Source organism: Chiloscyllium plagiosum, chromosome 41, assembly GCF_004010195.1.
Source record: "Chiloscyllium plagiosum isolate BGI_BamShark_2017 chromosome 41, ASM401019v2, whole genome shotgun sequence".
Taxonomy (NCBI): Eukaryota; Metazoa; Chordata; class Chondrichthyes; order Orectolobiformes; family Hemiscylliidae; genus Chiloscyllium; species Chiloscyllium plagiosum.
This window is the reverse complement of record NC_057750.1, coordinates 14,281,396-14,293,307: the sequence shown is the minus strand read 5'-3', so window position 1 is coordinate 14,293,307 and position 11,912 is coordinate 14,281,396. Positions and strand designations below refer to the sequence as shown.

Below are 11,912 nucleotides of genomic sequence, written 5' to 3'. Positions count from 1 at the left end.
TTGTTAGTTCCAGCTGTCCGCTGCAGTGGCCGGTATATTGGGTCCAGGTCGATGTGCTTATTGATTGAATCTGTGGATGAGTGCCATGCCTCTAGGAATTCCCTGGCTGTTCTCTGTTTGGCTTGTTCTATAATAGTAGTGTTGTCCCAGTCGAATTCATGTTGCTTGTCATCTGCATATGTGGCTACTAAAGATAGCTGGTCGTGTCGTTTCGTGGCTAGTTGGTGTTCATGGATGCGGATCGTTAGCTGTCTTCCTGTTTGTCCTAAGTAGAGTTTGGCACAGGAAAGATCACAGAAGCGCTTCACAGGAAGCTCCCAAGCAATGAGGATGTCACCTAGACAGGGGACGAAAGGTCTGCAACACAAATTCCCAGCCCGGCGAACAGAATCATCTTTCTTCTGCCAAGTCAAAGGAATGGCTATTGGCACCTGCATTGGCCCCAGTTATGCCTGCCTCTTTCTGGGGCATGTGGAACAATCCTTGTTCCAGCTTCACAAAACCCAGAAGTCAGCAGGCTAGAACAGGCTTCCAAAAATGTTTGGACCTTTCCCCAGTCTGACTCTCCTACTTGCTGCCATATGCTCGCCCCCATTTTAACAATCCTCCCTTCAATCTCTCCACAGATACCACCCAACTTGTCATTTTTATTTTTCTTACTATTTATGCATGGCATGTGGACCACTGACAATGCCAGTATTTGGTGCCTATCCTAAATTGCCCTTTGAAAGCAGTTAAAATGTCAATCACATTGCTGAGAGTCTGCAGTCACACTTACACCAGATTTCCTTTCCTGAAGTAAAGGCCCATTAGAGAATCAGATGGAATTATTTCACGACAATTGATATTAGTTTTATCCAAATCGTCACTGGAAATAGCTTTCAATTCCAGAACATTTTTAAAAGAATAATTGAATTCAAATTCTATTAGCTGCTGTGATGGGATTTGAACCAGTGTCAAATCAGCACAGTATTAGCCTCAGGCTCTGGATAGAATATCACCATTAAACCACTGTCTCCTTGATTATTCAATATTTTTCTGTAGGGTGAAGCGTGAAACTGCACTCAGTATTAGATGTCCAATAAAATTTTGATTACTGACTGCGATTGAATCACTAGTGGTTTACACCACTCCTACACTTCACTATTTTTACTTTGAACCTTACCTCAACATGACTGTGATCAGTGGGAACTGGAACAAACTGAGGCAAACTTTTGCTGAACCACATTGTGATGGGCCGTTTCATATTTACAGCAAAGGGTTCAAAGCCTTCTTGCAAACCGCATATGGTGAAATATCTCAGGCTGCTAACGTCTTGGCCCAGGTTAATGCGTCCGACCTGAGAAAGGCCCAGGCTGCACACTGGAACAAATCCTGAAAAGGCATATGGAACATGGAAATGAAACCGAACCATGGAAATCAAACACAACATGGAAATGAAACCGAAGACAAAATACTCAGGTTGGCACCAGGGAGATATCTATTTCCCTGTTGCCTCAGAAATTAAGTCCTGTATGGGAGGTCATGGTCAAACTTCTTGACATGTCATCTATTAGATTAGATTAGATTACTTACAGTGTGGAAACAGGCCCTTTGGCCCAACAAGTCCACACGCAACCCACCCAGACCCATTCCCCTACAACTAAACTACGTGCAATTTAGCATGGCCAATTCACCTAATCTGCACATTTTTTTTGGATTGTGGGAGGAAACCGGAGCACCCGGAGGAAACCCACGCAGACACAGGGAGAATGTGCAAACTCCACACAGACAGTCGGCTCAGGCGGGAATTGAACCCGTGTCTCTGGCGCTGTGAGGCAGCAGTGCTAACCACTGTGCCACCGTGCCGTCCACTAAGGGTCCATTAAGGCCCTTAAATAGTCAATTAATGACCACTTAAGGGCCTCATCAACTGTAGTCAGTTAAGTGAAGCTGAGACCATAAATTATTGAATGGTAGAGCAGAAATGAAGGGCCTCTCCAGTTCCTATGCTTGTAAATTAATGAGAATGTGACAAGAAAACCAAATAAAATCTTGAAAGTCAAAAGGTAGCCATCAAAAAAAATTTCAACAGCAGCCCCCAAAAAATATTGTTAACCCTTCTACAAAACGCATGTATGCCTAACAATGCAGATCGATGAGATACAATCTGTTACAGAAAGTTGTTAAATCTTTGTACATTCCATTATAACTTCTTACATCATCCAACTGAAACTAGATTCACACAGTTGGGGGAACCCAGAGCCAAGCCATTCATCATCTCTAGAGTAAATCCTTCTTGGCATCTTTCCCGTTCCCAGGCAAGAACTCACCATCGCCTATTTCGATGTCTTTGAAAGCCAACTCAGACCCAGAGTCTCTGATAAGCATCTCTCCATTAAGTGTGAACATGATGTTCATTTCATGTAGGTCAATCATGCAACCAACCACATCACCTGACTGCCACGTACGACCAAATGGTTCACTCCCTATATGCCAGCGCTGACCCTGCAGTTTAAAACATTCACAAAGAGCAAAAGGAAAGTTAACACCACAGATGATGACTGGAGCTTGTGGCCAGCATGAAGTTTATTTTGATGCAATTTTCACAAACTACTAACAGATTAAATATGAACTGAAAATGACAAAATTAAACTTCATGGTTTATGGCAAGCAGAGATTTGCTGAATATTTTTCATTGCCCCGGCACAATGCCGTCCTTGAGAGTATTAAAAGTAATGGCTACCTGCTAAAGCTTCTAGCTATCAATGATAATGCACATATACAAAAGGAAATTATAAAACTAATGTTTAGAGTAACTATCCCTATCCTTAACAAATATTTATTTTAAAATTCTTACAATAATCAATGGCAGCCTTTGCTACATGTTACTTTGTTTTGTGCACTACTACTTGAAAGATAAAGTTTTAGGTCAAGCTGGATGGCTTAGCAAAGTATGAAATCCACCAGAGCTTGCACTTGCTCACTGTCCATTGATCATTTCTACACAAAGTATACCAATGAGATCTATCATCAAGTTTGGCTAAAATGTTCGAAAACTTTTTACTTTATATCGATCATCTCACAGGAAGAGCAAGATGAGAGAGGGCTTTCACTGTCATGTAACTACACCATAGAGAGTGAGTAGCTAGTTTCAAGAGAACTGGAAAAAGAAAGTAGAACAAACCTTAAATCCATTAAAAACAAAAGCAAGATCATCAGCTCCTAATGGTAGGTCAGGTCTACATTCGGGTCGTGCCCATCCTACTCTCATTTCTCCTATGGTCACAGCTTCAAATTCAAAGTACCATTTGCCACTCTTCACTGCATATGACTTCTCAGCACGGAACAGCCGAACCTTTTCATTCCGAGTTATACCTGGGACATGGGCAGCTAGCAGAACAAATCACAACCAGGACAATTAAAATATCTTTTTTTAAATGCAGCAGCACTTTAACATAATAAAGATAAGAAGTGTTAATTTTTTATACCCTACTATATATACAGTCAGTAATATTTACAATGTTCCTGTGATTAATCCAACATTCCCAAAATTTGCTACATGCACAAAGTGCTTTTCTCTACTTCCCTGCAAGGCAAAGGAAGGTGAATTAGGGGTGTGTGAATGAGGACGTTTGAAACTTCCATACCTTAGCAGAAGCATTTAACATAATGGCTATATGTGGGTTAGGTTAAAAGATAAGCTATAATATTTGAAGAAATTTCCACTTACTATAGAAGTGTAATAGATAGAAAATGAATAATCGTGTAATTTGCAGAGATTAAGGCTGTTTATCTGGAACTCTCAGAAACAGAATTGCACAATGTGATCTCAAAACACCAATAAATATCTGAAAATTTTGCAAAATCAGAATCTGATTAACGGTAACTGTAAAACAGGCCTTGATAATGAACAGCTCGTGTATTTTAATTCCACAGGAATTTGTAAACAAGCACATTCACAATTTTTCTTCAATTTCACCAAAAGGAGATTATCAACACATTTTCTATTTGCCATCTTTTCTGTAACTAACTGACAGTTTTGGCAGCACCAAACGAAATTAATTTTCATATTACCCCACCTGTGCTGTGCACTAACTTGCCTTTGAACAAAAAGGGTTTTCCAGCCGCTGACCAATAATGTTGAAAACAGATTTCCACAGTTAATTTACACAGAAGTTTACATCTAAAATTATTTGAATGAGTCAAGTACATCCTTTTGTGAGAACAAGTAAACTAAACAAAACTTGGACAGTTATTCAAGTACTGCTAATTTACGTTGGACAAGGTATTACTAAATTTTCCAATAGTCACTACAGCCTTGACCAGTCCATTATTCATAGTAGATGATTATCAAACTGGGTGATTCAGGTTTTAAGTTTACATACTGGCTTCTTGATCTGGTGGCTCGATATTGTAGCCATAACCAATCAGGGTGCGGACAGCCTCATTCAAACTGTCTCTGTTTGTTTTCTTAGTACGTTCATCCAGGAGGTTGTATGGTACAAGGCGAGGATTTCTCTTATTACCAATATCCTGTAAGCCAAAAGAAGTAAAATCATTTTGCTGAAAATGGGAAAGTTATTGGATCTAAATTTCATTTTCAACACAAGTGTCATTGCTGAATACTACAGATCTCTCAGAATTGTATTATTTCATGCCTTAACACCAAATTAGAAACGAGTGTCAGTAAAAGATTGCTACCCTCTCAGTAATTAAGTCATGATGTGGAAGTGCTGGTGTTGGACTGGGGTGGACAAAGTTGAAAATCACACAACACTAGGTTATAGTCAGGTTTATTTGGAAGCACTAGCTTTCGGAGCGCTGCTCTTTCATCAGGTAACTGTGGAGCAGGATCATAATTAAGTCAGGCTTCTCTGAGTCCAGGAATACTTGATCCACAGTGGTCGAAACAAAACCTTTGTTTAAACGGAGGTATGCAGTTGCCTTTGAAATGGTTTGTCTCCCGAGAGGAGACTGAATCTGTTAAAGCCAGAACTCAACGGGATCAAGACAGGATAAGGTTATGTTTGAAAGTTTTAGAATTATGTTTCAACACGGGTTCACCAACTTTTTTGACTCAGAATTCCCTACAATGGACACAGGAGAATCATCAGGATTAAGTAGACTGATAACGCTTCTTCTTACGTAAGGTTATTCAAACTCTTCATAGTGGTGTTTACTTGTCACTAGTCAAAAAGTGTGGTGCTGGAAAAGCATAGCCGGTCAGGCAGGAGAGTCTCTTCATCACATTGCTGATGAAAAGCTTATGATCGAAACATCGACTCTGCTCCTCGGATACTGCCTGACCGGCTGCACTTTTCCAGCACTACACTTTTTGATCTGATCTCCAGCATCCTCCGTTCTCACTTTCTCCTACTTTACTTATCTCTATTTGATGTTGCTGCTTAACAAGTCTTTGCAATGATCTATTCCATTGAGTATCAGAAGACAACTCATTGGCATTTTCTTGAATACTTGCTCAGTTCAAATCATTATCAAGTGAATCAATACAGAATAAAAGACAAAAACAATTTGTGGCAATGCTGAATTCCTCCCAATAACACAAGACAAATGTACCGATTTAATACATCAACAAATGTTTGCCTCCAATAAAAAAATGAGGAAAGGTCTGCATAACATATTTGAGGTTCAAAGAAATAGGGTGAAAGAATATCTAAATATTTTGAAATGTAATCATTCAATTACCCATGCACTCTTAAGATGTGAAATACATTTCTAGATCCTTTTACTGCCTTTTACCTGCAAAATACTGTATGTCCATCCTTGACGGATGCGGTCCCTTGCCCAGACGTTATGACCATTTTCAGCCAATTTGTCCACCAGAGTATTTTGAGCTGGAGTCAGTTTGACATGGGCAAGGTCAAGTGGAGCAGGCTTGTATCCATTTGACATCAGGTACCTTTTGGAAAAATAAAAGAGCCTTTAATTAAAAAAATTAACTGATGCAAAGAGGAAACAGTCCCATTTCCTATGTGCATTATGATTTTTATAGGTACTGACTCTTATATTCACTATATATTTATACCGGCATAAAAGTAACAGAAATATGAACGAATGAAGTGTACTGAATGTCTATATATTGGAAGTGGCAATTGACAGTTCAACACTTAGCTAAAATCACTTACGCAGATTCAGTTTAGAGATGGAAAGACAGTACATTTCCTTTCCTGAAAGTAGTTTCATGATCAAATTCTAACTGAGATACATCATTTTATGTCAACTAAACATGCCTATGTAATCTAAGAGCCTGAAAAGTTAAAACAGTGATGGGTTAATAATAAACAGAGGTGACAGCCTCCCATCTTTTAAGACTATGCCTTGTGCTGTGTTGGTCAACTTTATAAATCATCACCTGATGTGACTCAGAAGCCTGCAGAGGAAGTGGGTGAGAAGATGCACAATTTGCTGGCCTCTGATTTTACGGAGTTTCTTACCGGCCAACTCAGCTTTTCATTTTGCTCCCTTCTTCCTTTCTAAATAGTCAGCATTCAAAGCGCATTACCACCAGAGACTGTTTCCAAGTTTCACTGGCAACGTTAATGTCCACTATCTTCATGTCTCACTTTCAGGAGTCTTTGTAGTAGATGATTGGACAGTCAGGTGGTCATAACCCTGTGGCTGATCCACTATAAAGAAGCTCTTTGGCAAACAGCTTTTATAGATCAGGTGAATGTTGCCAAACCAGTGCAGACATTGTTATTTTAGCAATGGGTATATCTGAGGAAAGCAAAATGTTCCTGGACCAAAATGTTACTGATCTGGTCCTCCCTAAAGATGCCGAGGACATAATCAGAGAGAGCTAAAGGTGAAAACTGTTTAGTTTATTCGCCTTCCTAACATATATTGTACAGGTCGGCATATAGTGGGCGGCACGGTGGCACAGTGGTTAGCACTGCTGCCTCGCAGCGCCAGAGACCCGGGTTCAGTTCCCGCCTCAGGCGACTGACTGTGTGGAGTTTGCACGTTCTCCCCGTGTCTGCGTGGGTTTCCTCCGGGTGCTCCGGTTTCCTCCCACAGTCCAAAGATGTGCAGGTCAGGTGAATTGGCCATGCTAAATTGTCCGTAGTGTTAGGTAAGGGGTAAATGTAGGGGTATGGGTGGGTTGCGCTTCGGCGGGGCGGTGTGGACTTGTTGGGCCGAAGGGCCTGTTTCCACACTGTAAGTAATCTAATCTAAAAGGTCCCACCACTGTACCAGATGTGCACTGAGGACACAGATTTGGTGTAGATTCACAGTTTCATACTCTCAGGCAAGTAGCTACAGTTTAGCAAAATATTAATCAGCCTAAACAGAATAACTGCTGCTTTTCCAATGTGTGTATTGACTTCAGTATCTAGTAACAGATTGCTGGTGACTGTACAGCCTACGTACATAAGACCTATCAGCATTGCCAGAATCACATTGAAAATGTTGATGGCCCCGCGTTTTGTCTTTCTGATGCTAATGGGCAAACTGAGTGCTTTACAGGTATCTTAGAGACTGTCCATTTGCCAAGGTGATCCTTGGTATGAAATGCTATTGTGGTATTGTCAGCATAGATCTTGATGAGGTTATGGCGTACCTTTAGATCTCAGACAAGCAAGGCTGAACAGTTTACTGTCAATTCTGATAAATAAGTAGACACTCTCTGTAGGTGAATTGAAGATCTACTACAGCAGCAAAGAGACGAACATGCCAAAGACAATTGATGTTAGATCACAATCCTATTTGACCAAACTGTGGATCTTAAGTGGCTGAAAATATTGTTCCATCACATTGTACGTTACCCAGCGAGTTGTAATCAAAAGCCACCAAATTGAGTAGCTATAGGGGGCAACCAATTTTCTCCAGTCACTTAAATAGAGTATCTTTGCTCACATGGTCAAATGCCTTGGTGATACTGACCAAAGCATTTCATAGAGGTTTCCTGTGCTCATAGCATTCCTCTTGCAGTGGCCAGACTAATAAGATCATGTCATTGGAGATTTTCCCATGTGATTAGTACAATTATGAGAGCACATTAATTAGTACAGCTTTGCAAAACCAATTTATTGATAACTTGTGACGTTTAAACACAAAGATTCTAGCCAACTATTAGATTTTCATGTTCATACTCAGCTCTAAGGGACATGTTAGTATCAGTTTTCAGATCAAAAATCTTTTTTTTTCACTCCCACGGAGAATGGAGGCATTTACTACGAACCAGTTAGATCAGTTGGAGGACAAAGCAAAAAAGCTGTCAGAACAAATCAATTTTTTGTTACTTTCCAGGCATATTGGCTGCACATGTTTAAGAGGAACCAAATTTGTGGAAGTCACACTGTTAAATTACTACTTTTAGACTCTTAAGCCTATCGCAAGAATGGTTGCTGGGAGGATTGGCCCTCAACAAAAGGTTAAATCAGGGAACAGAGGAGAGTTAAAGAACTATCAAGGGGAGAGGTTTGCACAGGGAGGGGGTAGATTTAATAAGTCTGGAATATAAAGCTAGTTTCAGTAACATGACCATGATCACTGAAAGTTTTAATAACTCATCTGTTTCATTAACAGCTTTTAGGAAAAAAGTGCAGCTGTCTTTATTCAATCTGGCTGACTGTTATTCCAGGTCCATAATAAAGTAGTTGACTCCTATTTACCCTCGGAAACTGCCAAGCAAACCACTCTGCCAACATCCCACGAAAGAATAAATTAAACAAAAGACAAAGTGTGTACAAATATCCCGTAATACATCACAGACTACCAAAGGAAATATTTCTTACTTCATGTGGACACATCAGGTCACTCTCTGGCTCACCACATTTAATGCAAACCATCTATACATAATTTATAAATACTTAACAGTCTACGAAACAAACAAAACCTACGATTTGGCCAATTTAATTTTCTTCAGATTTTCTTCTGCCTTTTCATCAGCCATTCCAACATGGCAACCCAGCGCTAACAGGGTTCTGAGGAGAGATGTTTAAAGAAAATCAGTTTTTTTAACATACATCTAATAAGCTGGAGCAAGATCATGTCAGGTAAGCAGAATTAGATGGTACTTACTTCAGAGTTTCACCTGACATTTGTAAGTTGTAGTTTCTCTCAGCCTCGGGCAGTTTGTTAAACTCCACCAAACAAGGATGCAGTTTCTTGTTGTCATCTCGAATCTACAGGTAAAGAAACACAATAATGAGTGGTCGGATGGTTCATTCCATTGTGAGAATGGAAAAATCTGCTGTAGCAGTAAGTTTTGAAATAAAAAGGAACACACTCTGATGTGCTTCCAAATTAAAAACATGTAAACAATTAAGTGTTAATAAAGGCTTAATCATCTGGAGATAAAAATCCCTTGCTTCACATTGGGTATAATATGATTTCATAATATTATTAAAATAATCATGAATAGAATCCAATCAAAATACATGAGTACAATTTGGGTAGTGATGATGCTTTTTTTGGGCTGTTATTAAACTATTTTATGATGCAGCAGGGTGCTACAATTCCTTTCTGCCTGAATTCCAGAGGCAGGATTCGGTAAACATCTTTAAAGAGTCGGATAAGAAGTTGTTGAAAACTGCTTTTCAATTACAGCATCATACCTGATCAAAATTTTAAGGATTTTTCTTCATCTCCCTTATTTATCCTGATGGCTTAATTGATTACAACAAGTAACAGAAATTCGGTCGCGTAAGAAACTTTTAAATCAGGCCATGTCACCTCAGTCTGGGCTCAAGGCTCATCTTTTTCCAGAAAATTATTGGCCAACAAGTCAGTCAATAATTTTCAGTTTCCCCTGAAAAGACACTGTTCTAGCAATTTACTTCCAGGAATACTTACTTGGACATTAACACTTTTAGTACATAATTAGTTCTTACAGTTGAGACATTATAATTAACAAGACTTTTCTTACTATTCCATATGTCCAACCCAACTCAATCTTTGTCAAAGACCAAAGTTCATGGATATTTTCAGCTAATTTCTCTCGTATCCTCTCCAGGTGAGGCGGTAGGACAATCTAGATAAAAAGGAGAAAAGGAACGCTTACTGAAATTAAGCCTTATTTTGATGACAGTTGAAACCACATTTCCTCAATATAACTACAAGAAGTTGACATGGAATTTAATTATTTCATAGAAAATATAAGCATAGTGATGTCAAATCATTAATTGGGGAAATATTATTTAGTTTTGCTAACTTCTCAGAATCACTAGCTTTAAATCAATAATGAGGAGCTACAGATATATGGTTAATCAATTTCTCTGAACTCAAGCAGATATAACAACATACAAAATAAGGAAGCATTTGAATAGCAACTGCAGACCATTCTATCCCTAGCTTCCAGGGCTTTTTGTTTACCAATGGCAAAGACATCCATACCACACAGATGCCAGGAATGATTATATCCAACAAAAAAAAAGTCTAGCTATCAATCCTTGACATTCAACAGCATCACAGTCATAATCTACATCCCAAGGATGAAAATGAAGTTCTCTCCAGAGTGCCTCCCTACCCCCCAACCCTCAACAACCAAAGTCCGGTATTTAACAATGTGGAGTTCCCTTCTTTCATAAAAACGAAGGGCTAGGGTGGTAATTCCATTCACTGGAAAACCTGGCCCAGAGTGTGAAGGAAAATAGATATAACCCTTTTTTTTTACAAAGCTATGTTACAATTCTAGTGGATCCGGCGAACAGAACCACAAACAATTAAATGCTAGAACTGCATCACAAGGTTTACATTTTTCAAAGCAAATACAATTTATTGTATATCAAAAGAATTTAATAATATAAGCACTATTGGCTAAACATCATAGCTTATAAACTTAATTCTAATTTTAGCTCTTCCCCTACACCCAAAAAGTATCCATAACTTACTCTGAGGTTAATTTGTTTTTCCTGCGACCAGCTCAAGAAGTATATTACAACTGTCTGGAATTCGCTCTGATTTCTCTTCGATGTTCCAGCTATTTGCCCAGTTACAAAATCACATGGGATTCCTTCCACTTAGCTTTTGGCTAAACAGTGCTCCAATTTCTTTACCAGCCTTATGACTCAATTCCACAGCACCAAAATGGGCTTCCCTGTGACTCCTGCAACAAACATCACAAAATACTGTGGTTTCCCACAGTTATGTTTCCAAACTGCAACCAAGTTAATTAAGCTGAGAATTCCAACTACAAGATGAACTGCCTTTTATTGAGAGGATTACTGTAGATTTCTTCTCATAGCTTCCAGCTAAACCAACTTTCCAGTCATTCTTCCACATTTTAAAACTTTTTGTCTCATACTAAACACGAGTCTCACTTTCAAATCCATCATAGAGCACAGATCTAACATTTATTCCGTTTCAGATGTAGATCTGGTTTCTATCTCATGACTTCCAAGGTGCTCCAAGGCATATAAGACACAAAGCTGACACAGTCTCTTAGCTGCTTTTCCCAAACCAGCCTTGCCTGCTGGATCTGCTGTAACTGAATTCACAATAACTCAAAACCAACAATCTCACTAAGCTTCACCGATCCCCATAGAAATATGACACACAATCTGTTGACAGGTAGAAATAAAAATTAACAATCTTTCAATTTCAAAGCTTTCCTTCACTGTGGTTTAGCTAATAGTGCTTTCATTACTAAATTATTTTGAAATACAATAAATTTTATTTGCTTTGAAAAATGTAAATCTTGTGATGCAATATAACTTGTATCTTCTATTGGCATAATTGCAGACATCATGTCTCCAGTTCTTAGTGCTTTCAACAATATTCAAATTTTAAATAATACGATACAATTTATAAAATATCACTACAGTATTTCAAGGGATCTACATATTATTGTCAAAGTGTGACTATTTTGAAGTTAAAGTAAGCAGCTTCAAGAATTAAGTTTTTCAAACCAGTGCAAGCAAATTCTAAAGTTGGAGAAATGATGACAGCGATAGCATTTGAAAAAC

General features: G+C 38.8%; 1 protein-coding gene across 1 annotated transcript in view; it reads right to left on the bottom strand.

Annotated features, from left to right (window-relative positions):
* The window catches only part of LOC122542710 (ryanodine receptor 1-like), a 393,921-nt gene that overhangs the window by 254,776 nt on the left and 127,233 nt on the right, over positions 1 to 11,912 (bottom strand). Inside the window, exons 21-29 of the mRNA XM_043680690.1 lie at positions 11,462 to 11,507; positions 9,875 to 9,979; positions 9,028 to 9,131; positions 8,847 to 8,930; positions 5,743 to 5,902; positions 4,368 to 4,515; positions 3,167 to 3,372; positions 2,313 to 2,487; positions 1,166 to 1,374 (exon numbers count right to left, since the gene is read on the bottom strand). Of these exons, the coding sequence (XP_043536625.1) occupies positions 1,166 to 1,374; positions 2,313 to 2,487; positions 3,167 to 3,372; positions 4,368 to 4,515; positions 5,743 to 5,902; positions 8,847 to 8,930; positions 9,028 to 9,131; positions 9,875 to 9,979; positions 11,462 to 11,507 (1,237 nt within the window). The remainder of the gene's footprint in view (positions 1 to 1,165; positions 1,375 to 2,312; positions 2,488 to 3,166; positions 3,373 to 4,367; positions 4,516 to 5,742; positions 5,903 to 8,846; positions 8,931 to 9,027; positions 9,132 to 9,874; positions 9,980 to 11,461; positions 11,508 to 11,912) is intronic.